General features: G+C 50.3%; 1 protein-coding gene across 7 annotated transcripts in view; it reads right to left on the bottom strand.

Moving 5' to 3' along the window:
* The window catches only part of Eml2 (EMAP like 2), a 29,761-nt gene extending 5,522 nt beyond the window's left edge, over positions 1-24,239 (bottom strand). Inside the window, exons 1-15 of one of the 7 annotated variants that reach the window (XR_013108588.1) lie at positions 23,573-23,847; positions 20,971-21,189; positions 20,757-20,880; positions 20,549-20,653; positions 18,493-18,521; positions 17,694-17,823; positions 15,488-15,637; positions 13,598-13,667; positions 13,398-13,508; positions 9,893-9,988; positions 8,983-9,117; positions 6,820-6,919; positions 4,623-4,777; positions 4,358-4,483; positions 65-196 (exon numbers count right to left, since the gene is read on the bottom strand). Coding sequence is in view for 6 of the 7 variants with exons in the window: in XM_034505275.2 (XP_034361166.1) it covers positions 65-196; positions 4,358-4,483; positions 4,623-4,777; positions 6,820-6,919; positions 8,983-9,117; positions 9,893-9,988; positions 13,398-13,508; positions 13,598-13,667; positions 15,488-15,637; positions 17,694-17,823; positions 18,493-18,521; positions 20,549-20,653; positions 20,757-20,880; positions 20,971-21,189; positions 23,573-23,720 (1,830 nt within the window). In the remaining variant the exon portion in view is untranslated. Of the gene's footprint in view, positions 1-64; positions 197-4,357; positions 4,484-4,622; positions 4,778-6,819; positions 6,920-8,982; positions 9,118-9,892; positions 9,989-13,397; positions 13,509-13,597; positions 13,668-15,487; positions 15,638-17,693; positions 17,824-18,492; positions 18,522-18,951; positions 19,120-20,548; positions 20,654-20,756; positions 20,881-20,970; positions 21,190-22,028; positions 22,170-23,572; positions 23,848-23,930 lie in introns of those variants that run through there. The other 6 variants (XM_076928724.1, XM_034505275.2, XM_076928714.1 and 3 more) reach the window with 6 other exon arrangements.
* Positions 24,240-25,278: the final 1,039 nt, after the last annotated feature.

Below are 25,278 nucleotides of genomic sequence, written 5' to 3'. Positions count from 1 at the left end.
GCATGTCTGGCTTCCACCTGCTGTGCCACTTCTCAGAAGCCTGGCTCTGCATCCCAGCCCATACCTCAATACTCCTGCTCCACACTGGCTGGTGGGTCTCCGAACTCCACAGATGCACCAGCTTATCCTGCCCACAGGTCACAAACTGTGCTCTGCTAGGATGTGTGGCCAGGCCCCACAGCTCTTCCACATGTCCCTGCAGGAAGGACAGAAGAAAGGTGATGGGAAGGATCCACTCTGTAGCAACCCAGGCAAGCCCCTTCTGCACAGGCGCCAGCTCCCGTGACGTGACAGGCTGACACTGGAGGGCTTAAAACATGTCCTGTCCCTTCTCCAAACCCTCTGCTCTCCCCTTTGCAGAATAGAAGGGAGAGGAGAGTGGCTCCAAGTATGACCTCAGTAGCCACACAGGTCCCATCCACCCTTGGTATACACTTCCCAGGTTTCAGCCCAAAGGATCTGGGAAGAGCCTAGTGACCTTGTCTTGGGTCACAGAACTGAGGTCCAAGGTCACATGGAGTTTCCTCAGCTCTCATTGACAGTGGGAGCCACCTAGTCAGCTGAGCTCACTTTGGAACCTCAGGTTTCTAAGGTTTTTGTTTGTGTGTGTGTTCCTGTGTGTTTGTATGTGTGTTTGTGTGACGGTGTATATATGTGCGTGTTTGTCTATGTGTATATGTGTGAATGTGTATGTGTGACTGTGTGTGTTTGTATGTGTATGTTCTTATGTGTGAGTGTATGTATATGTGTTCTTGTGTGTGTACATGTGTGTCCTTGAGTATGTGTTCTTGTGTGTGTTTGCACACACACCTAAGCATAGAAGCCGGGAGTCAGGCTGTGTGGGTGCACCGTCGATGCCTGCATGCGGTCATAGCGTCTTGAGAGTTAGGTCTCTCCTCCCACCATGTAGGTTCCAGGAACTGAACCCAGTCATTAAGCTTGGTGGCAAGTGCCTTTACCCCCTGAGCTGTCTCACTGGTCCCTGCTCTATTATTTTTTGAGACAAGGTCTCTCCCTATTACCTAGAACTTGGATAGACAGGCAGGCTACAAGCCTCAAGGGTCGGTCAGCCTGTCTCATCCTCTCTGGTTCTGGGATCCAGGCATGCTACAGTGTTCACCCAGCTTTTATACATAGGGTCTAGGGAAATCAAGCTCAGGACCTTATGTTTATACAGAAAGAACATTACCTCATGAGCCATATATATACCTAGCCTTGTTTATTTTGGGACAGGGCTTCCCTTCCCTTTCTTGTCAAGGTTAGACTGGAACTCATAGAAATATTCCTGCCTCAATGTCCTGACTGCTGAGATTATAAGTATACTACCATGTCCTGCTTGGAGCCTCAGTTTCATGCTCTATAAAATGGGGCCAATTATCATATGTTCCTCAAAGTGTGATGGTGCTCCCTCAGACATGAATGGAAAGTGCTAAACACAAGGCAGGTACAGGGGCACAAACCCATCTCTCAGGATGTGGAGGCAGGAGGATCGGGATTTCAAGGTTAGCCTCATGTAGACAGCTAGTTCAGGGCAAGTCTGAGCTACACAATACCTTGTCTCAAGGGTCAAAAGATAAAGGACTAAAAGGCTGGAAATATAGCTCAGTGGTAGAGCCCCTGCCTAGAATCCCCCAGTGAGGGGCTGGGGGCGTGGCTCAGTGGTACAGCCCCTGTCTAGAATCCCCCAGTGAGGGGCTGGGGGCGTGGCTCAGTGGTAGAGCCCCTGCCTAGAATCCCCCAGTGAGGGGCTGGGGGCGTGGCTCAATAGAAAAGCACTTGTCTAGTATGTCTGTGGCCCTGTATTAAATTCTTACACCAAGAAATGAACAAACTGGTCAGTGGTGGTGCATACCTTTAATCCCAACACAGAGGCAGGAGGATATCTGTGAGTTTGAGGCCAGCCTGCCAGGACTACATAGAGAAACCTTGTTTTGAACCCACCCCCCCCCCATAAAAAAAAAACCAAAACAACAACAACAAAAAAACCCCAGGCCAGCTTAAAGAAGGTCCTCAGAGAATAAAAGTCACTAGTACAGGCAGTGGTGGTGCACGCCTTTAATCCCAGCACTTGGAAGGCAGAGGCAGGCGGATTTCTGAGTTCCAGGCCAGCCTGGTCTACAGAGTGAGTTCCAGGACAGCCAGGGCTATACAGAGAAACCCTGTCTCAGGAAAAACAAAAAAACAAAAAACAAAACAAACAAAAAAAAAAACAAAGAACAAAAAGTCACTAGCAATCATTAGCCCCCCCAAAAAGCAGTGTGTTGTTAATCAATAACTATAGTTACAAGCAGTAATTTATATTATGATTGCTATTCAGTTATATTTATGCTATATTAACATATATTACTAATAATCCAGCTGGGCATGGTGGCTCACACCTGAACACTAGGAAAGAGTGTGGCAGGAGTGTGGATTTGAAGCCAGCTCGGACTATCTAGAAAGAACCCGTCTCAAAGCAACAAAAATAGATAAATAAATATTCATAGAGGTTATTAAGGTTCTTTCTTGCTTCAGAGAAGGAAAGTCCTGCTAGCCAATCCAGACATGGTGGCACATAGCTATTAGTCCAGCAGGAGACTTGCCAGACGTGCAAAGCTACACTTGCCATAAAGCAAGTACTAGCCTAGCCACAGAGACACATGAGATGCTGTCTCAAGGAAAGAAACAAAAAACAACAAATGATTGAAGAGAAATCCTGGGGCTGGCAGGAAGGCTTGCGGGGTGGGGGTGGGGTAAAGAGCTTTGGTTGCATGGCTGGTGGTGGTGCACGTCTTTAATCCCAGCACTTGGGAGGCAGAGGCAGGCGGATTTCTGAGTTCCAGGCCAGCCTGATCTACAGAGTGAGTTCCAGGACAGTCAGGGCTACACAGAGAAACCCTGTCTCAGAAAAACAAACAAACCAGGAATCAAAAAAGCACAGGGTACTCTTTCAGAGACCCCCTGGTTGTATTCCCATAGGGTGGCTCACAACCACCTGCTATCACTCCAGCTCCAAGGGCTCTGACGCCCTCTTCTGGCCAATACGGGCGCTGCACATGTGTGGTGCACAGGCAAAAGCCACCACACATTACTGATAATAATAGTAGTGGTAACGAGATTCTGCTGGCTTGCTTTCCTCTATCTTTTGGGGTGTGGTCATCCTCAGGAACTCACTTGAGAAGGGCTCTTTGTGCCTCTGCCTCCTCCATGCTGGGATTACATCACACACCCAGCTTTCAACATGGGTTCTGCGGCTTAAGCCCAGGTGTTCATGTTTGCTAGGCAAATGCTTTACCGACTGAGCGACTGCCCCAGCCTCGACTTTCCTCTGTTTTCTTACAGAAACCAAGGCCAGAGCGGCATCTATATGCAACAGCATAGATTTTAGCTAAACTTGCAGAGGGAGAAAAGCAAGGATCAGATAAAGAAAGGAGACCATTGGGCAAGGAGGACCAAGACACTGAGAGCTACTCCTCTGCCTCGGACACCAGTATCAACAATACATATGCTATGGTGAAGTGACTCAGATCCTCACAAAACCTCATGCAGTCAGTCTCTCTGTCTCATGGACACAGAGAGGTGACTCACTTATCCAGTATCACACAGCTAATGAGCCACAGGGTTAAGATTTCCAAATAGCTAGCCAAGTCCCCGACTCCAAGTTCCAAACTACTATGCTACACTGCCTCCTGCTAGGTTGGTTTTGAACTGAGTATGGCACAGGAGTGAGGTAGGACTGGGCATTTGAGTGTCAAGGAGGAATCAGAGGCCAATGTGACAGTGTCCGCCTATAATCGTGGGAGTTAGAGATTCAGGAGCTCATGGCCAGCCCTGGCTCCATTGTGAGTTTTAGGAACAGCCTGGGTTACACACGATCCAAACCTCAAAGATTAAAACAAGAAAAAGAAAGAAAGAAAAAAGACAATGAGGAAGAGGATGAGCGAGAGGAGGAAAGTATTAACATCAGGCCAACCCCTTAAGGCCTTCTAAGATCCGTGCGGTTGGGGTGTAGAACTTGTGGGAAACTGACAGTTTGCAATGGCACTTACCAACCAAATAGGAGGATGCTATCTATCCCCAATCAGATGAGCAAGGGGCAGTCTATTTACGAGCACGGGTGCTGGGGACCCACTTTAGTAGACGGGTAACCCTTTGGGGAGTTCTGGGCCAGGGCAGCGTGGGAGATCCGAAGAGAAGAGAGATAGCTGAAGGGAAGGGATGTGGGGTTTCCCAGGCCAGGAAGAAAGGGATGGGGCAGAGATGTAAACAAGAAGAGAAAGAAATGGAGGCGTGGTAACAGCGATGACAGTGGTGTTGGTGGCGGTGAGGATGAGAGAGGTACACTTAGGGGTGGGACGAGAACTGGGGAGGTACTCACCTGGACAAGCAGCGAGAAACCTGTGTGCACCGAGCCAAGCAAGATGGAGTTACGGGTGGTTCCCACGTACAATGTGTCTCCCCGGCCCTCTGCCACGGTGCGTACAGGACCAAAGTCCTCAGGGACCTGAGTGGGTAGAGGTGTGTGTAGGATACATGCGAGGTGGGGTGGGATGACGCGTGGTCGGGGAAAGTCCAGAGTTCAGAATCCCATAGGGTAGCCTGGCCACGATTCTACAAGGCCATCCCCCATTCCCAGTCCTCACCTCCACTTCCTGCACCTTGCTGTAGTCTGAACCCCAGAGGACCACCCTACGATCGCGCCCCCCTCCAGACACCAGCGTCCCGTCCCGCAGGGCGCAGAGCGCAAACACGCCACCATCATGGGCTCCCTGAACTTCCTGGGTGATGCGGTTTCCACCTGCGGGGAGATCAGGGATAGGAGTTGGCGTGGGGAGGCTGTCCCTTTACTGAACCCTGTGAGGACCTAAAGCCACGAAGCCCACATCCACCTGTTCATTCACCTTTCTATGTTTCTCTTGGTCTTGCACCCACTACCGACCCATTTGCCCACCACGCACAGACTCCACGTTATCCTCTCTCCACTGAGACATCCAAACTCACACCCACCCACTAGTCCTTTGACTAACCCACTCACACACGCCTCCACGGCTTCTTCCACTCACCCATCCATTTCTCCTACCATCGGTTTATTTATCTGCTCATCTATCTACCGATCTACGTATCCATCTCTCATCTATCGACGCATTCAGCTATCTACTAGTCCATCATCGATTCTCTCCCGCTTCCTTCTATCCACCTGCCTCTCATGTATCCATCTACATTTCTCTAATGATCCAACAATCCTTCCTTCCACCTCCCCATTCATTCATCTATTCATCTACTTATTGATCCTTAAATCAATCTACCACCTCACCCACCCACTCATCCATCTATTGGTCCATCAATCCATCTTTTCACTCTTCCTTCTATCCATCTCCATCCCTCTCCCCTAATCCACTCATACAGCCATTCACTCATTTCCCATCCATTCACGCAGCTATGGACCTATCCGTCTATCCATCTACTCATCCACAAATCCATCCTCTTACCCACTCTTCCATTCACGCATACATACATAAATCCACCAGTTACTTACACAACGCACTGGCTACGGCCGAGTCATTTCACACATTTATACTCAGGCCTCGGTTGCTAATGTGAAACTAGCGGAGGACAAAGGCTGGGGGACTGAGAATGGCTACAGAGTCAGAGATGCCTGAGCTGAGGCTCCTCAAGATGCTAGAACTGGAAAATAAGAATGTATCTTAAGGGCTGGAGAGATGGTTCAGTGTTAAGAGCATTTGTTGCTCTTGCAGAGGACCTGGGTTCAGACCCTAACACCAACAAAGGTAGCTCACAACCATTTATATTTCCAGACCCACAGGATCTGGTGCCCTCTTGTGGCATCTGTGAGCACTGCATGCACATGGTGCATACACATACATGCAGGCACAACACTCCTACACATAAAATTAAATAAATATTTTTAGATTTCCTTTTTTTTTTTTTTGGTTTTTTGAGACAGGGTTTCTCTGTGTAGCCCTGGTTGTCCTGGAACTCACTCTGTAGACCAGGCTAGCCTCGAACTCAGAAATCCACCTGCCTCTGCCTCCCAAGTGCTGGGATTAAAGGCATGCGCCACCATTGCCTGGTGATTTCCTTTTTTTTTTTTTTTTAAACTACGAGTGCATGTATGTGTGTTTATGTGTATGTTTAGGTATGTGTACATGAGTGCAGGTGGCTGCAGAAGCCAGAGGAGTTAGATCCCCTGGAGCAGGAGTTGCAGGCCACCTGACACAGTTGCTGGGTAGCAAAGTCAGGTCCTCTGGAGAGCAGAATGTTCTCTTAACCACCTAGCCATTTCTCCAGCCTCCAAATAAATAATTTTTAAAAAAAGAAAAGAAAGAAACAAGAAAAAAAAAATGTACCCTAGCGTGGTGTTGGAAGCTTCATGGTTACAGTACTGGCCAAGCAAGTGTGACAACCAGAATTCAGATCCACAGAACCCACAAGAATGCCCTGCCTGGGTGGATGGAGACAGGATCCTTAGAGCAAGCTGGCTAGTGAGAGTCGTATCGGTGAGCTCTGTGTTTGATTGAGAGACCTGCCTCAAAGAATATGGTGGAACAGTAACTGTGAGCTACTTGTCAATCACTTCCAGCCTTCACACACACACACACACACACGCACGTGCGGACACACACACACACACACACACACGAAAAAGAGGAGAACTTTATTCTACAGTGACACTGATTCCACATGAGCATGGTTACGGGCAGGGAGATGGATAAATAGGTGGGTGGATTTGTGAATGAGTGGATGGATAGATGGATAGGTACAGGAAGGTACATTTTGAAAAGACGGAGGTCAAAGTCCAAACTAATGTATTGAACTAACCTTTGCCCCAGACATAGAGGTTCCCCCCGGAGTCTCCAGTGACCACGTCGCCGCCTTCCAAGAAGGCCACACACAGCACGTACTTTGGTTTCTCGTGTTTCTATAGTACAGGAAGAGGGAGGAAGGAAGGTGTCAGAGAATGTCACTGAAGCAGGTGGCCTTGTGCAGATCATAGGCACTCGGGGCTTTTGGGCCAGGGAAATCCCTGTGGTTTGGGGAGGGAGACCCCATAGAGATTATTTGCTTTTACTCTCTCCTCCTACCTGAAGGGCTAAGGGTACCTGGGAGTTCTGACCATGTGGTAACCCTTGCCCACCAGGGACAAACCTCTCACCCCTCCTCTTTGTGCCCCCCAATTCTCTGCTAGTCCTGTCTTTAGTTTTCTCTGCTCCCTCTCTTCTCCCTGCCTCGGGCACCCCGTTTCCAGAGTCTAAGACACATCTTCCTCTGTGCCTCCAGCCCTCAGTGCTGCGCTTTGAGTCAGGAAGAGTGGGGAACCCTCTCTAAACTGCCCCTGCCCTCCTGGGCCTTTATCTCCAGTTCTGGTTCCGTGTGAACACGCACGTCTGGGTGCGCATGCGTGTGCATCTACATGGGTGCCAGAGGACAACCACGGTGGCATTTCATGGTCTGTGTCTCTCTGTCTCTCTCTCTCTGACACAGGAGTCTTATTGTATAGTCCAGGCTGACCTTGAACTCATGGAGATTTGCCTGCCTCAACCTTCGAAGTGCTGGGATTAAAGGTGTATACCACCACACCTGACATGTTGATTTTTTTTGATTCGTTACACCTTTTATTTATTTATTCTGTACATGTTTGTGGTGCACGTGTGGAGGCCGAGGACAACTGTGGGAGTCGGTTCTCTCCCTCCATTATGTATGTTCCAGGGATTGAACTCGGGTTCTGCGCCGTGGTGGCAAGCACGTTTAACTGCTGAGCCATCTTGCTTATCTAAATATTGTTTGTTCTTATTTTTATTGTTTAAAAATTGTGCACACGCCCGCACGTATGTGTGTGTGTCTATGTATGTGTCTATGTGTCTGTATGTCTGTGTGTGTGTGTCTGTGTGTTTGTGCGTATGTATGTCTCTGTGTGTGTGTGTGTATGTGCATGTGTGTGTGTGTGCCTGTGAGTATGGGTGCCTGCAGAGGCCAGAAGTGGCTTGGGATTCTTGGGTGCTGCCTGATGTGGGTGCTGGGAACTGAACGTGGTCCTCTGCAAGAGCACTTTAAGGCTTCACTACCCAGCCATCATCTCTGGCCCTCAACGCGCTTGTGAGACAAGGATCTGGGGCTTGTCTCACTAGGATCTGGGGCTTGCCATAGGTTAGGTTGGCAGACAAATAGGCCAAGGGTCTGTCTGTCTCCATCTCCCCAGTGCTGGGATTATAAGCACATGCCCTGCTCCCTGGCTTGTAGTATGTGTGTGCTATTGTGTATGTGTGTGCATGCTAAGTGTGTTTGCGCTTGTGTGTTATGTGTGTGCTCCTGTATGTGAGTATGCTAAGTGTGTTTATGTATGTGTGCTTATGTGGGTATGTTATGTGTGTTCACGTGTATGGAGGGGTGTTCTATTGTGTTCATGGGCAAGCATGTATGCATGCTAAGTGTGTGTATATGTGCATGCTAAGTGTGTTTGTTGTGTGTTCATGGGCACGGAGGTATGTGGTATTGTGCTCATGTGTGTGCATGTACGTGTGCAGTTGATCAGATGTCTTCCTTCACTGCTCCTCACAGACTTTTACTGAAGCAGGATCTCTCATTGGACCTGGAGTTTACAGAGGATCACAGATATCCCACCCTGCTCCCTTGGTTGGCGACTGGAACTCCAGTCCTCGTGTATGCAGGGTAAGCTCCTTATCCAGAGCCATCTCCCCAGCCCACCTCTCCCTACGGCCTGCCTCTGTGAATCCCCACATCATTTGGGCAATGCTGTTCACTGAGCATTCCCGACCTGCCTGGAGCTTCCCTGTTCTCTCACCCGCTGGACCCTCACAGGTCAGAGTTCAGCAGGATCTTCCCTCATACGGATGAGGAAACAGGCCCGGCATGTAACAGCTCAGTATTCCCATACCTCCAAGCCCCTGGAGCCCTCTGGACTGTCTACCAGGTGTCCCTCTTTGGCCCACAAGATCAGTTTGTTCACAAATCCCTGGCACTCACCTCGAACAGGCCCTGCCGCTTGCTCAGGCTGCCTCCTTCCAGGCTCCAGAAGTAGATGTGGGATTTGCCACAGGTTATCAGCAGGCTGGGATCAGTGGGGTGGAAGGTAGCCACCAGCACGGCCTCATTAGAGCACTTTTAAGGGGGTCAGGACAGATTCTGAATGAGGATCTCAAAGACACCAGGACTATCATACCATGCCCATCCCACAAGGGACCACCCTAAACAGCCTGCTCGCAGGAGCAGGTAGGATACCAGCGGGCCCCTTTGGGAGTTCCTAGTCTGTGTTGTTCGTTGTGCTGAGCACTTTATAAAACTCATTTAATCCCCATTGTCCACTGGGAGATAAGGTCCATTAGTGCTTTCTATCATAGATGAGGTTCAGAGAAGAAAAACACTCGCCTAAGGCCACACAGCTATTTAACACTTACGTCCAGGACCAAGCTCAGAAACATCTAATTCCAGGATGCCATTTCCTATCCTCTCATCCTTTCCTTAAGAGGGGCCCCTGATCTAGAATCAAGTTTCTTGTTCATAGCCCGGGCATGTGATCTTGGGCAAACAACTTATCTCATGATCATGCCTCCCTCCCCACCCACCCCCTGATGACTCTTACTAAGCAGCCCTGGCTGTCCCGGAACTCACGATATAGACCAGACTCCACTTAACTTTGCGCTGAGCCTGGTCAACCGTATTATACCCAACCTCTCCACCTCCCATGAAGAGGACACCATTTCTAATCTAATTTTCAGCTGGAAGCAACTGAGGCTCACAGAACGGAAGCCGTTTACACAGTCGTCCAGCAGTTGATGCCAAAGCCCCCATTTAAGTTCAAGTCTGGCTGCAGATTCCTAACCATACAGTGCAGCATGTCCCAGGAGCTCACCTGTAGGGCAGCAAGACCACCCACCTTGCTATCCACCACTTTGCTCTCCTTGGCCCAGTCCCACACAGAGAGCACATGATCATTGGATTCATCCACTGCACATAGCAGGTTGCCCCCATTCTGTGGAACACAGAGAGATGGGTTAGGATACGTTCCCTCACATCCTACTCTGACCTATTCACCACACATGCCTGTTCAAACTCGTTCACAAGCATGATATATGAAGCACATTTGTGTTGATCAGTATTGATTGCCAATTTGATCATAACTTAGAATCATCTGGGAAGTGAGGAACTGTGGGCAGCACCATCCCCTAGGGAGAGGACTGTGGGCGGCACCATCCCCTAGGGAGAGGACTGTGGGCGGCACCATCCCCTAGGGAGAGGACTGTGGGCGGCACCATCCCCTAGGCAGAGAATCCAAACTGTGTAAAAGTAGGAAAAGTGAACTGAGAACCAGCATAAGCCCGTACTTTATTTAATTCATTGCTCTCCACTCCTGACTGTGGATGTAATGTACTAGCTGCTTCAAGCTCCTTGGCTTTCCATTGTCTTTTAAGGTACTTTTTTCAGGTTTGTTTGTTTGTTTGTTTGTTTGTTTTGTTTTGTTTTGTTTTTTGGTTTTTCGAGACAGAGTTTTTTTTTTCAGGTTGTTATATCATAGCATCAAGAAAGGAAAGAAGAGGCTGGAGAGATGGCTCAGAGGTTAAGAGCACTGGATGCTCTTGCAGAGGTCGTGAGTTCAATTCCCAGCAACCACATGGTGGCTCATAGCCGGCTGTGATGAAATCTGGTACCCTCTTCTGACCTGCAAACAGACATGCAGTCAGAACACGATACATAATAAATAAATCTTTAATAGAAAATATGATGCTGGCACACATCTTTGATTCTAGTGCTTGGGAGGCAGAAGCAGGCAGATCTCTGTAAGTTTGGGCCCAAACCAGTCTCCATCTTGTCATTGGTTGAGAAGGGGCCTAATTTGATTGCCCAGAATATGAGCCAGTGAGATAGCCCAGTGTGTTTGCTGCCAAACCTGATGATTTGAGAGCCTAGCATTCGTATGGTGGAAAGAGAAAACTGACTTCTGTGACTTGTCTCCAGACCACACACACATACGGTGCACACGCATGTGCACAAACACAAAGTGAATAAATAAATGTTAAAATTTCTTAATTAATTAAACTGCCCAGGCTGGCCTCGAACTTATTTTGTCTTCAGCCTCATTAGTATCTAGGAAGTCTGGTGTATACCACCATGCCCTGCCTCTTACAGTTTTACAATGACTCTTCCATAAGAAAACTTGCAGCCTGCACACTTGGGGAATTTTTTTTTCCTTTCCTAATTTTATTATTTCATGCGTATGGGTGTTTTGCCCACAAATGTGTCTGCACACTATAGGTATGCAGTGTCCATGGATGCAAAAAGACAGCATTGGATCTCCTGGAACTGGAGTTATGGACATTTGCGAACCACTACATGGGTCCCGGGAATCAAACTGGAATCCTCTGAAAGAGCTGACAGTATTCTTAACTGCTGAGCCACAGTTGGGGGCTAGAAATTCTTTGTTTTCTTTTTCTTTTTCTGAGACAACATTTCTCTGTGTGGTCCTGGCTGTCCTGGAACTTACTGTATAGATGAGGCTGGCCTCGAACTCAGAGATCCATCTCTTCTGTCTCTTGAGTGCTGGGATTAAAGGTGTGTGCCACCAAGGCCTAGCTCACAGTTGAGAATTCTTGCTGACACCACACTCTGCAGTATCTTATGGAACGAGGGATGCTGAAATAGGTCCTCTGCCGACCCCTGACCTAGCTCTAGTTTTCTATATAGTGCAGGCTGGCCTCAACCTGCAGTGAACCCCCTGCCTCTGCCTTCTGAGTAAGTGTTTTCTTTTCCATTTTTTCCCTCCCCATTCGGTGCTGGAGATGGAATTCAGGGCAGTGTGTAGGCTTGGCAAGCACTCTAACCTGGACCACACCCCCATCTCTGGAATGGCTTTTTATGTACAAGAAATCCAGCCATTATCAACATTGGCTGTGGCACTTGGGGAGGTAGGGCTGGCAAGATGGCTCAGTGAGTAATGCTTGCTGCCAATCCTGGAGACCCGAGTCCTGCTCCTAGGACTACCCACATGGCCGGAGAGAAGCAACAGCAAGCAGTTGTTCTTGACCTCCACAGGAGCACCGGTGCACTTGTGTGTACATGTGCAAACACACCTACAGTAAGTAAATGCCTAAAGACAATATAAAGGCGTTTGGGAGAAGGACAGAAGGACAGCAGTGGGTACTGGAGGATGAACATGAGCAAAGGACAGTGACATAGATAATAATAAAAATAGCACCAAGGGGCTGGAGAGATGGCTCAGTGGTTAAGAGCACTGACTGCTCTTCCAGAGGTCCTGAGTTCAATTCCCAGCACCCACATGGTGGCTCACAACCATCTGTAATGGGACCTGGTGCCTTCTTCTGGCCTGCAGGCTTACATACAGGCAGAAAGCTGTATGCTATATACATAATAAATAAATATTAAATAAACAAACAAACAAATAAATAAATAAATAAATAACAATAGTAGAACCAAGCTCATTATTCTGTATGCTAACTTTAAAAACTTAATTTAAAAAAAGAAAAAGAGGGACAGCTCCATGGTCCCCAGCACCCATGTGTTCCCAGCACCCATGTTAGGTGGCTCAGCCTCTAACTCCTGCTTCCATGACATCTGATGCTGTTCCTGGATCCTACAGCAGGAAAAGTAATAATTATCACCTAGTGATAACACATAAAAATAAAGAGAGGACGGGGCATTGGCAGTGCACGCCTTTAGTCCCAGCACTCGGGAGGCAGAGGCAGGCGGATCTCTGAGGCCAGCCTGGTGTATGTGATTTCTAGAACTACCAGGGCTACACAGAGAAACCTCTCCTTGAAAGACAAAACAAAACAAAAATAAAAAACAATGCCAGTATTAAAGGCATATGCTAAGACACCCAACTGACTGCTTTTGAAACAAGGGCTCACATAGCCAAGGATAGCTTAAAACACCTGATTCTCCTGCCTTGGCCTCTCTACCGTGTGGAGTGCAAGCATGTGGCCCCACACAAGCCAGTGTTTCTTAAACTACCTTTGGGGAGTTTTTTACCCCTCAAAACACTGCAAACCAATACTTTCAAACAAAGTTATCATAAAAATCCATCATAGGAGTGGAGAGGGCATTTTCGTCCACACCAAATTGCTCCACAGATTCCAGGAAGATTATTTTAACTTCTGTTTTCATCAGGGATTGGATGGCAGGCGCACACACAGCACTCAGTGCTGGGGCTGAAATGCCTCGGGAGATAAGGAACCTTCCAGAATGCTCAGACAAAAATAACCCATTGGAGAAAGAAGGGCATGGCGGTCCCATCTGTGTGTTGCAATTCCAAGTGTCCTGTGCCCTGTGCTGGGCTCTGGGTCACAGGCCCCTGAGGCCCTGAGGAAGGCCCCTGCCACCCCAATAGGAAGATGCTTTCTGGAGGCATTGGGGCAAAGACTTACGGATTTGGAGAAGGCCACACAGCACACAGCTCTGTCAAACACCCCCAGGCCCAGGACATGTAAGGTGGAAAGGGAAACTGAGTCCCACACACGCACATGAGGTGGCAGAGGCTGAAGAAAAGAGAGATGCAGTTACTTTAGGGAGAGGGAGTCCCAGACTCCGTTAGTCCCTCTGTGCCCTGCCCACTGGCCATCTATACCTTGCCTTCCTTTGTGGTGCCTGCCACCTGTCCCGTGGCAATGGTGACCATATCTGGATGGACAGCCAGACTGAGGAGAGAGGGACAGAGGAACAGAATCAGCTGTGGAGAGGAAGAACTCACAGGGACTAGGGAGTCTTCCTTAGCAGGTGAGAGGCAAAATGCACAGCTGTTCACTCAATAAACACAACTTTTTTTTTTTTTTTTTTTTTTTGGTTTTTCGAGACAGGGTTTCTCTGTATAGCCTTTGGCTGTCCTGGAACTTACTTGGTAGACCAGGCTGGCCTCAAACTCAGAAATCCGCCTGCGTCTGCCTCCCAAGTGCTGGGATTAAAGGCGTGTGCCACCACCGCCCGGCTTAAACACAACTTTTAAAAACATTTATTCATGAAGCAGAGCATGGTAGCACACCTTTAATCCCAGCACTCAGAAGCCAGAGGCAATTTGAGTTTGAGGCTAGCCTAGTCTATAGAGAGGGTTCCAGAACAGCTAGGGGTACACAGAAAAACCATGTCTTGAAAAACAAAACAACAGCAACAAAAACAACACAACAAAAACGTATTCACTAAGCTGGGCCTGGTGGCGCACGCCTTTAATCCCAGCACTCAAGGGTCAGAAGCAGGTAGATCTCTGAGTTCAAGGCTAGCCTGGTCTACAGAGTGAGTTCCAGGACAACCAGGACTACACAGAGAAACCTTGTTTCCAAAAACAACAACAACAAAAAATTCTTTTATTTGCTTATTGAAACAGTGCAGTCCAGGCCTCCCCCTGGCTTTGCAGCTGAGAATAGCATTGAATTTCTGACCTTCCCTTCTACTTCCTGAATGCTGGTATTACAAGCAGGAGCCATCACCCCTTGTTTATGCACTGCTGGGGATTGAACCTGACGCTTTGTGCATGTGTGGCAAGTACTCTGCCAACCCAAACACATGCCCATGAGTGGTCCTTTGATAGCAATGACAGACGGTTAGAGGAAAGCCTGGATTTCTAACTCAAAATATCCACCTGGCTAGGGGATGTTCTAAAAACAGTGGCCATGGAAACAGATGAACACCTAATCTGGAAATACCTGGTACTCTGGGGGAAGGCAGCACCATATGCAATGCTGATAACTGTCGGGTACAGTAGTGCATGTTTCTAATCCCTGCACTTTGGAGGCTGAGGCAGAAGAGGCATGAGTTCAAGGCCAAGAATAGTTAAGTTCCAGGGCAGGTTTGATGTAGAGAGATCCTGCCACTAAAGGAATAACAAAAATTAGGGTGCTAGAGAGACGGCTCAGTGGTTAAGAGCACCGGCAGCTCTTCTAGAGGACCCAGGTTCAATTCCCAGCACCCACACTGTGTGGCTCATAGCCTGCTGCAACTCCACTTAAAGGGAACGTGACACTTTTTTCTGGGGACACTGCACACATGAGGTGCACATACAGACAAATGGCACGCGTGTGTGTGTGTGTGTGTGTGTGCGCGCACAAACACACAGAAAACAAAAAAGATAAGCATTATAGGGGCTGGAGAGATGGCTCAGTGGTTAAGAGCACTACTGATTTTTTCTAGAGGACCCGGGTTCAATTTCTAGCACCCACATGGTGGCTCTGTAACTCCAGGTTTTAGGGGATCTGACACCATAACACAGACACACATACAGACAAAACATCAATGCACATAAAAGGAAAAAAAAGAGATACACTATGTATGCATCAATGCTCAAATAATCAAAGCTCACTTTCCCACTGGTTTCTGCCTGGGACCTGGTGGTCTCAGAGGTGGAGCAGAGGTTGGGCCACGGCCCCACACTCCATAGTGGCAGTCATGTGGAAAGAGGCCGGGGAGGCACAATCTGGATCACTGCCCAAGCCTGAGCTCTCCCATCCCCCAAACCACCGAGACTCACCATTTGATGTCGTCGTTGTGCCCCAGGTAGTGTCGTTGTCTCTGCTCCTCCACACTGTACAGTACGGCCACAGAGGCCACAAAGTACACCACTTCCCCAGTGGGCAGGAGGTAAAGGTTGGCCCTGCAGTCCCGGCCTCGATAGCCGTAGCTGGAGACGCCCAGGGCTGGTCAAGGAGCCTGTTCAGTCCCTCCTGGCTGAAAGGGAGTCCTAAGGCCACTGGAGTATTTTCCTATCTCTGTCCCTGGCTCTGCAGGGGGTGTTGAACCAAGGCTACCAAAACTATAAACATTGTGTTTGTGTGCTGTACAAGTGCAGAGGCCAGAGGTAACATTGGGTGTACCCCACTGCTCCACAGTGTAGTTTTTTCCACCTACATTTTGACACAATGTCTTTCACCGAACCTGGAGCTCACAGACTCAGCTAGACTGGCTGGCTAGCAAGCCTCAGGGAATCTTCCTTTCTCTGCCCCACCCTGTGCTGGGAGTGTAGCCACAAGAAGCTTGGGTCCTGTGTGTGTGTGTGTGTGTGTGTGTGTGTGTGTGTGTGTGTGCAGAGGATGGGAATAAGGTCTTCATGCTTACTGAGCTCTCTCTGCAACCCTGGTTTTAAACACTATATTACAATATAGCCCAGGCTGGCCTTCAATTGGTAGCAATTGTGATGCCTAGACATCCTCCGTAATTCCAGCACTTGGAAGGCCAAGGCAGGAGACAGACTTACTTAGAAATACACTATCTTACCTAGACTCCATGAGTGAGGGACTGGGGGCATGGCTCAGTGGTAGAGCCCCTGCCTAGAATCCCCCAGTGAGGGGCTGGGGGTGTGGCTCAGAGGTAGAGCCCCTGCCTAGAATCCCTCAGTGAGGGGCTGGGGGCGTGGCTCAGTGGTAGAGCACTTACCCAGCACATACAAGTCCTGTGCATATGTGCATACATGCTTGCATGTATGTATGCAAGTGTGCATGTATGTGTGTGTACGTGTGTGAACATCATGTCTGAAACTGACTGCGGGTGTCTTCCCTCCTCAGTCGCTCTCCATCTTACTCAGGCAGGCTCTCTCACTAAACCTAGAGTTCCATCCCAGCTAGTCTGGCTGGCCAGCTTGCCCCTGGAATCCTGTCTCTGCCTCCTGACGACAGGCTGCCACCATGCCCACCCAGCATTTATGTGTATGTTGAGGATCCAAACTCCCCATGCTTACACAGCAAATATTATCTAAGAAAGCATCTTCCAGGGCCTGAACCCAGCACCTTTATCCAGTAGGAAATCCATTTTTCAGAGGCGACAACCAACTGAGGGAGAAGGAGAGTAAGTTTTCCTTGCTCACAGCTAGAGGCAGGGCTGGGCTTAAAAGCTGAGGCTCCAGTTCATCCCTACAACAGCGTCCAGTTTCCCAAGCAGCTCCAACTCACCGGGGCCACAGTCATTTTTTTCTTAGTTTTGGAATATTGTCCCCTTAATCTCCCCTTGCTGGTTCCAGTATCACTTTTTAAAAATCTCTGTCATTCCCCAATATGATACATCACCACGGAAAGTTTCTAATAGAAATATTGTTGTGAGCTGGGTGGTGATCACGCACGCCTTTGATCCCAGCACTTGGGAGGCAGAAGCAGGTGGATCGTTGAGTTTGAGGCCAGCCTGGTCTACAGAGTGAATTCCAGGACAGCCAGGGCTACACAGAGAACCTGTCTTGAAAAGCCACTATACATGTATGTCTATATGTATGTATGTATTTATATGTGTGTATGCATATGCATGTAGTATGTATGTATGTATGTATGTATGTATGTTACCCAATGTGCCCCACACTCCAATTCTTTGTTCCTGAGCTTAGGCCTGTGAAGACCTTCCACAGATAAACAGATCATAGAGCTTACACTATCTGACTGATATCCATGAGGGCCAAACGTGGTAGTGCACAAAATCCTGTCCTGCAATCCCAGCCCTTGCAAGGTGCAGGCAGGAAGACCAAGTTCTCCAGATCGTCCTTGAGTTAAACAGTCTGCCTCAAACATTTCCCTTCCCAGTAACTCACAGCAGGCCGTACCAGCTACCCTGCTTCCCTCTGGACTCCCTGCACCGACCCCCACTTCTCCTACTGTGGCCTGAGAAACCCCAGCTGTAGCCCCGCCCCGTACCTCTCTCTCCTCACCAGGACTTACCCTCTTCCAAGAGGGCATAGAGGGAGCAGAGTCAAAGGATACACCCAGTCTAGCTTTAGCCGGCTGGAGGGCAGCTCAGAACGAGTGTCCAGGCTATAGGTGGGCGCCAGCTCATCCGGGATCAACATGGGCACAGGGCGTCCCCGCAGAAACATCTTCACGGACCCCTCCTCTGCCAAAACACCCTCGGAGGTCAGGCTCCACATCAGCCCCTGGGCTTGTTTGCACTCCTCTCATTATTATTATTACTGACATTATTATTATTATTATTATTATTGTTGTTGTTGTTGTTGTTGTTGTTGACAGCTAGCCTAGAGTTTGAGACTGGCTTGGAATTCAGGGTAATTCTTCTGTCTTAGGCTCCCAAGTGCTGGGGTTACAAGTATGAGCCATAACAGCCAGCTAATTGAATATAGACAGAATCTCTTTATGTAGCCCAGGCTAGCCTTCCTTCAACTTCTATAATGCTTCAGCCTTCCAAATGCTGGGTTAGACCAAACCCTCCCTCCCTCCATCCTTTCTTCCCTCCCCTTTCCTTCTCTCCTCTTTGCTTCGATTCCTCCCCGTCCCCCTCCATTTTCCTTTTTTTTATATTTTTATTTTTTATTTTTGTTTTGTTTTCGAGACAGGGTTTCTCTGTATAGCCTTGGCTGTCCTGGAACTCACTCTGTAGACCAGGCTGGCCTCGAACTCAGAAATACGCCTGCCTCTGCCTCCCAATCCATTTTCCTTTCTTAATAGGTGGATAAACTGAAGGCAGACAACCAAAGGCCCAGAAGCCAGGACCTCAACTCTTCTGCAGGCTACAATCAGTGAAACCACGCCCACCCGCCACACTTACCCATGCTGAAGATAACTTCTTTGGTTTTCCTGTCAGGAAAAGATGCAAGGGGAAAAAAGAGGGGGGAGGGGAGAAGAAGAAAAATAAACGTTTTAGCAGGTACATGAGACAGGACAGGGTGTACTCCCCCTAATACACCCCCCCACCCCCCTCTCTGCAGATCTGGAACGAATAATCAGGCGAGTAAGGAGCAGAGCGCTACCTCTCTGCAGGCCCTGTGCTTTGCTCGTTAGATCTTGAAGAGCCTAAGACACAGGCCCAGAGAGGCAGAGATCGCCAAAGGGTCACACAGCACGAGGTGGCAGGCACGCGATCCTGGAAGGCCGGAGTCACTAGGGACCCTCCCTCCTAGGCAACAAAATGCTCCCCGGCGCTCCTTCCCTCCCTACCCCACAACACCCCAAACTTCAAGCAGCCAGGAAAACGTGAAGAGTTCAGAGAAAAGGGGCGTGTCTCCACCTTCTCTTCCAGAGAGAGAAGGGCAGGAGGAGGGAGGAAGGGTGCTGCGAGAGGGTCTCACCCAGTTCCAAAACTACTCATGGCGGCTGCTGGTGGAGCTTCGGGTCCGGGGTGGAGCCCGCACCGGCCCCGCCGCTTCCGGCCCTGGGAGGCGCCCGCGCCACCGCCCCTGTCCCGCCCCACGCGGCTGACCCCTGCAGGCGTCAGGTGTCACCGGGTCCCATTGCCCGGACCACAGAATCCAGACACAAGACTCTTTGTAGATGGTTGACAGCACAGACTCAAAGGCGCTTGCCCGAGATCAGATCTGCCCAGTTCTGCCTCTTTCTACAAGTATGAACAAGTTGCCCAACTTCTACCTCGGTTTCCTGATTTCAAAAACGGAATAGAATAGCTACACTTTCTAGCGTGGTTGCGAGGTTGATAGCGGTTAATGCAGGCAAGCATCTGACCAAGAACGTGACTGCGAGTATTTCAGGAGACTTGGGGTTTGTCTTTAGACTTACCATAGCCTACTCTTAAGTCCTGGCCCCTTCTACCTCAGTGTGGTCCCACCCTTACACATTAACTCCTGCCTCTAGATACTTGACCACGTCCACCACTGGGCACACCCATGCCCTCTTTCTAACTTAGTCCTGGATTGGCTTCGTCTTCTTGTCTGTGTTTGTGTCTCTGCTTTAAAGATAGGGTTTCAGGTAGCCCAGGCTGGCCTCAAACTGTAAACAACCGAGGATGACCTTCAACCCAAGATTCTCTTCCCTCCACTTACCAAGTCGTGGGATCAGAGTTGTGAACCCCCATGCACTGTATGTATGTATGTATGTATGTATGCATGCATTTATAAATCTGAGACAGGGTTTCACTGTAATCGAGGCTGGACTGAAACTCAAAGTGTAATCATGTGCAGTCTGGCTTCGAACTCGTGGCAATCTTCTTGCCTCAGCCACTGCTGTTACAGGCTTGAGCCATGGCCAGTCCTGGCTTCCCTTTTAATAACCAGTGGTTCACCCATCTCTTTTCTTGGGTCTTATTAAGCAGTGTGACTCTATTCAGTTTCACAGGACAGGGTCCCAATGTTTTCCAAGCTATCCTGTAGGGTCTGCCACACCCACTTAAGCCACGCCCAGTCTTAAGCCACACCCACTCTACCAAGCAACTTCTTTTGGAGTAGGGTTCCTGAAATTGACAGGTCCCCGCCCTAGGTTACAGTTCTACCAAGTTAACTCCAGTTACACCCCCAAATTCCGACCACATTCCTACCTCTGATTCTTACACTCCCTACAGAAACTCTGAGTTCTGACCCCACCCAGAGAGTCAAAGAAACTTCCTTTTACCTTAATAGTCACCCATGAGCCTGCCTCCTCCCTAGCTTCCTCTGCTGACCCACAGACCATCCAGACCTTCTTAGAATACAGTTCCGTTCCCCAGTGATTGACGCCACTCCTCCAGGCTTTCCATTTTGACCAGGCTACCTCAGAAGTACTGCGCCCATACCTTGTGAACCATTCTAGGTTATAACCTCGTGGCCAGGGGTCTGGCTTTAATTCCCCATACATTCCCTTGCCTGTCTGGGGTTGGGCCCCACCCGCGAACTCACCCTTCTTTTTTGGCGCTACAATTACTGCTGGAAGATGTAGTCCGGCTACGGGGGTCCTCGCGACGCACAGAGGCCAGGCGCTCAGGTGACAAGTAGCGACGGCTGCTGCAGAAAGACCAGAGTAATGGAGGCTATATGCCGCAACGGTATGGCAGTGTTCTCCAGCAAGGTCTGGGAGGAGGCTGGGCTCCTACTTTTCTTGCCTTACCTGCGCCCGGAGCTCGCCTCTTTCTTGGGGGAAGATGGGGAGGTGGCATAGCCGCCCACGCGTCGCGGGGGTCCGGAGCCATTGAGGGGCGTCCTGGTGGGAAGGCCTTTCAGGAGCTGACACACTGGAGCAATGGGGTTAGAGCACGGAAGATATAAGCATGAGGTCGTGCCTCTATGCCTCCTCATCACACTCTCCACCCCGACTAAAATACCTGAGGCGGTGGTGCCCAGACGGGGGGGCGCCCGGCCCTTAGGGGTGCTCCTCGCGCGCAGCGCCGCGCCTTGTTCTTCGCATGCCCGCAGGCGACGCAGCGCGTCCGCCAGCGCCGCCTTTAGGACCGCCAGCTCATCTTCTTGCAGCTGCAGCCGCTGCTCCAGCGCCGACACGCGGTCGTCCACCTCCATGCCGCTGGTGCCGGACAAATTATCATCTAGAAAGGCGAGGAGATGCAGGCTGCAGGGGACCACCCGGGGGAGAGGAACGGGGGACAGGGGCGGGGCTGGGGGCGATCCAAAGATCGGGAACGTCTCTCCGGCTTTTCAACGTCTGTCGGGGACCAGCCACGCTCTTTGCCTTTCCTGCAACTTGGGGCCGATGAGGATGCGTGGAGATGTGCCGAAGAGGGTTCCGGCAAAGAGGAAGGAAATCCCCACCTCCTCTCTCTGCCACAGTGTCCTGGCCATGCGACCTTGGGGGAAGTCCATTTTTCTCATGCAGATTCCACCAATCCCAGGGCCTCACTTTGGTTCTGAGATTCTGTGACTAAGATGCTAAACATCTTTTAAGTCATATCAGCATTTTAAAGATGGCATCAAGCTACTCCCAGTGACAACGTTCTAGAACGCGCCCCAACGTCCTCTGACGAACGCCAATATTCTGTCACGGGTACCAACATTCTCTCGCTGTATCCAAGACTTTTCAAGGCAAAAAGGTTCAGTCCTGTTCATCCCTTCCCCTCGCTCTCCTCTTCAACGGGTTCGCCCCTCCAAGAAGCTGTAAGGACGGAGCTTCTATGACCCCTGGCGGTCGACATGGGGACTGCAGGACAGAGATGACACCCGGTCTCTTTTTCCCAGCAGGGAGTTTCTGACCTCTGGTCCCACTTTATATTGCCTTTGTACCCCACCCCAGATTTAGTTCTTTTCCTTCTTTTCAACCGATTGATTCGGTTTTAAATGACTCCTTCCTTTCCCCTTTCCGTCCTTCCTCCCACGGGAGGCGGGGGATTCTTAGTGGACCTCCTCCACCTCCCTTCCATACCACTCCTACCCAGACTCATCGCTGAGACAATCTCGGAGACCCTGGCTTCCAGCCCGTTTCAAGTAAAAATGGTAGCACGAACAGCAAGCGGGCTCGGAGATCTCACTTGCCATCCCGAGACCTGTGTCCGTCACTAAGCCAGCCCCGCCTGCCCGCTGGACTCCCGCACTGCAGCCTCCTGTTCCTCCCCCTCCCTCTCCTTCCATGGTCCAATCGCCTGCCTAGTCCTGCCACCCTGTCCTCTACCCCCACCCACCCAGTGCTCCGCAGGTTCGGTGTCTGGACCTGCAGAGGGAGGGGAGGGGGAAGGGGGATGCTCTCGAGATCAGAGGGAGAAGACTGCAGAGACTTGCGACCCCTATCAGAAAGTCTTAGGGTCCTGTGAAGAAGACCGTGGGCGGGAGTTTAGAGATGAGCCAAGGGCTACACAGCCAATGGGGATAGGGGAGCCAGCAGTCTACCTTATCTTGAGCCCGTCTCTGCCTCCTGTAAATAATGTTACAGTTGAAAATACAAGAAGTAGGCCCTGCTCTTAACATGCTTCCCACATCGTGATATAAGCTTAATAAATCAAAAAATAAGATGCACCACTAAATATGGTAATGTTTCCACCCTCACCCTCCACTCTCTGATGGTTGTAGTGGTCATCCAGAACATAGCTGTTCATTCAGGACCAGAACCTATACCTGCCCTAGCCAGAGAGACCCTGTCATCCTTAACCTTTAGAAGGTAGAGGGGGATTAAATGAACATTCTAGCTCCTTTGCCAACTCTAGGGGTCCCTAGCAAAGTGTGTGTGTGCCCAAGGGAGTGACCTCCAAACTCGGAGGTGATCCTGTGGCAAGGCCCCCTGACTGGCACGGGGGCCCACTGACCCTGACGGGCAGCTTTCATCTGAGGCCTTGCTTGGTCTGATGGTCCCACCCCATGACTCAAACTCTTGGCTTCCTCCGGCCGTTTCCCTGGCCTAGAGGCCAGTGCCCACTTTCCGCATCTCTTACCTCCCCACTCCTCCGGCCCAGCTCCCCCAACACCAAAATGGCCCTTCCGGTGCCATACGCATTTGTCTAGGGAAAAAGAGGATTCTTCCTGGGTGGGAGAGGCAGGACTGAAGATGGAGAAGTCGGTGAACAGAAAGTCCTCTGCTGTTTTACTGGTCCCAAGCCCAGTCCTCAATTTGGCATTTCCCCCCTGCTATGCCCAAACACAGAGAAGGGTCGCGGGGAGGGGGTTGAGGGGCAGAAAGAGTTCCACATCTAGCTGACTCCCTACCCCAACCCCAGGCCTGCCCTCTCCCGTCACAGGCTCCTTCACCGTCTTTCCCCTCCCCTCTGTCTAGCTACCTTCGGAGCAGGTGTCTGTTGGGGTAGGGGAACAAGACCATGACTTTGGGGATAAAGGACCTTGTTCTGGGGTCAGAGTCTTGTTGATGGGGAGAAAGGAGGAATCTCTCACGAGGAAGGAGATGAGGACTTGGAAGAAAAGGGTTGGGGCAGGAGGAGGTAGATCCACCCTGGGCGGGGCCGGGGTCTGAACTGAGAAGGGGGCTCTCACCATTGCAGTATTGCAGCAGAGAGGACGTGTCGTAGAGGCCACAGAAGGCCGGGCCACGCTCCGCCATTGCCCCACCGCAGCCACCGCCGGCCCCCGCAGCCCCAGCTCGGGCCCGGTCCCCCCCCCAGGCCCTGCCTCCCGTTGCCATAGCAACGCCCTTCGTTCCAGCATCCCCAGCTCGGCCCACCCAGCATCAGGCGGCCGGCTCTGAGCCTGGCACAGGGGTCATCCCCTAGGATGCTCAGAAAGGGTGTCGAGAGACTGCTCTGTCAGTCCCCCCCAACCCCCGCAACAGTCTTCAGGTCAGGATTGGCTGCGTCGGGGTCCCCCTAGGTACTGTCTGGTCCCTCCCACAAACCTGAGTGTATTCTCTCTACACCCCCTCCTCTCCCGTTAGGAACCAATGAGAGTCTGTCGCGCAGGCTCCTTCGCCAATAGGGATGCGGACGGGTTCGAAGGGGCAGGGTCCTTCCTGCTTTTCATCCTGAAGCGTCGCCCCTCAGCTCTGGAAGGAGGATGGGTTGGAAGAAGACACTCCTGTTCCAGAAAGCCGCCTCTAAATCTTTTATCTGATTTCCCATAAGTCCCCTAGCACGACCAGAACTTGACATTGAAACCTTAAATCTGCCAGGTTATTCTATAACCTGAGCCTGTATCCTCGCTCCTTGTTTATTAGAGCTAGACACGCCCCCAGGGCTCTTAGCTCCACCCCCTAAATCTAGAAACAACAAAAGTTCTATTCCCGCCCTTGGAGCAAATAGCCACACCCCCTGAACATCCAAACACCGGAACCCTGGACCAGACTCTAGTAGAGTTAGCCCCGCCCTCAGAATTTAGAGCCCTTCCTGAAGGCCATTAGCCCCGCCCTAGCCTTCCAATTCACTTTGCCCATAGAAGCCCTTAGCTCCGCCCCTACAGTCCTAGTCTCCCAGGAAGGTGTTATCCAGTCCGTATTTTGACAGAGACCCAGTTGTGAAACCCGGGACCAGCTGGCGGTGTCAGTCAGAGCAGGCTCCGAAACTGGGGAGCTAGGAGGGAAGGAGGGGGTACAGAAACTGACAATGGACTTAAAGATGGGATCGCCTTTCCCAAGTCATGACCCAGACCACGGGGTTCATTTTGCTTTGTTTTGTTGTCTGGTATTTTTTAGGAAAGACATTACTCTATAGTCTAGCCTACCCCACACCCCTCCCCACGCCCGTTCCCCATGGTTTTGTTTTTTGAGTCAGGGTCTTATATAGCCTAGGCCAGTTTTGGACTCCTTATCTTTCATTCTCTCTCTCTCTCTCTCTCTCTCTCTCTCTCTCTCTCTCTCTCTCTCTCTTTTTTTTTTTTTCCCCTCGAGACAAGGTTTCTCTGTGTAGCCCTGGCTGTCCTGGAACTCACTCTGAAGACCAGGCTGGCCTCGAACTCAGAAATCTGCCTGCCTCTGCCTCCCAAGTGCTGGGATTAAAGGCGTCCGCCACCACCGCCCGGCCTTATCTTCATTCTCTTGTCTCCACTTCCCAAATTCTGGGGTTACAGGCCAGTACCTCTGCTTCTACCTAGGTTTTTCTGTTTGTTTGTTTATTCATTTTTAAAGATGGGGGTTTCACTATGTAACCTTGGCTGTCCTGGAACTTGATATATAGTCCAGACTAGTCTCCAACTCAATAGAGCCTCCTGCCTCTCTGCCTCAGGACTGCTGGGAGTGTCACCACGGCCAG

The sequence above is a fragment of the Arvicanthis niloticus genome, chromosome 1 (assembly GCF_011762505.2).
Source record: "Arvicanthis niloticus isolate mArvNil1 chromosome 1, mArvNil1.pat.X, whole genome shotgun sequence".
Lineage (NCBI taxonomy): Eukaryota > Metazoa > Chordata > Mammalia > Rodentia > Muridae > Arvicanthis > Arvicanthis niloticus.
Note: the sequence above shows the minus strand (reverse complement) of the source record. Positions and strands in the feature narration are given on the sequence as shown.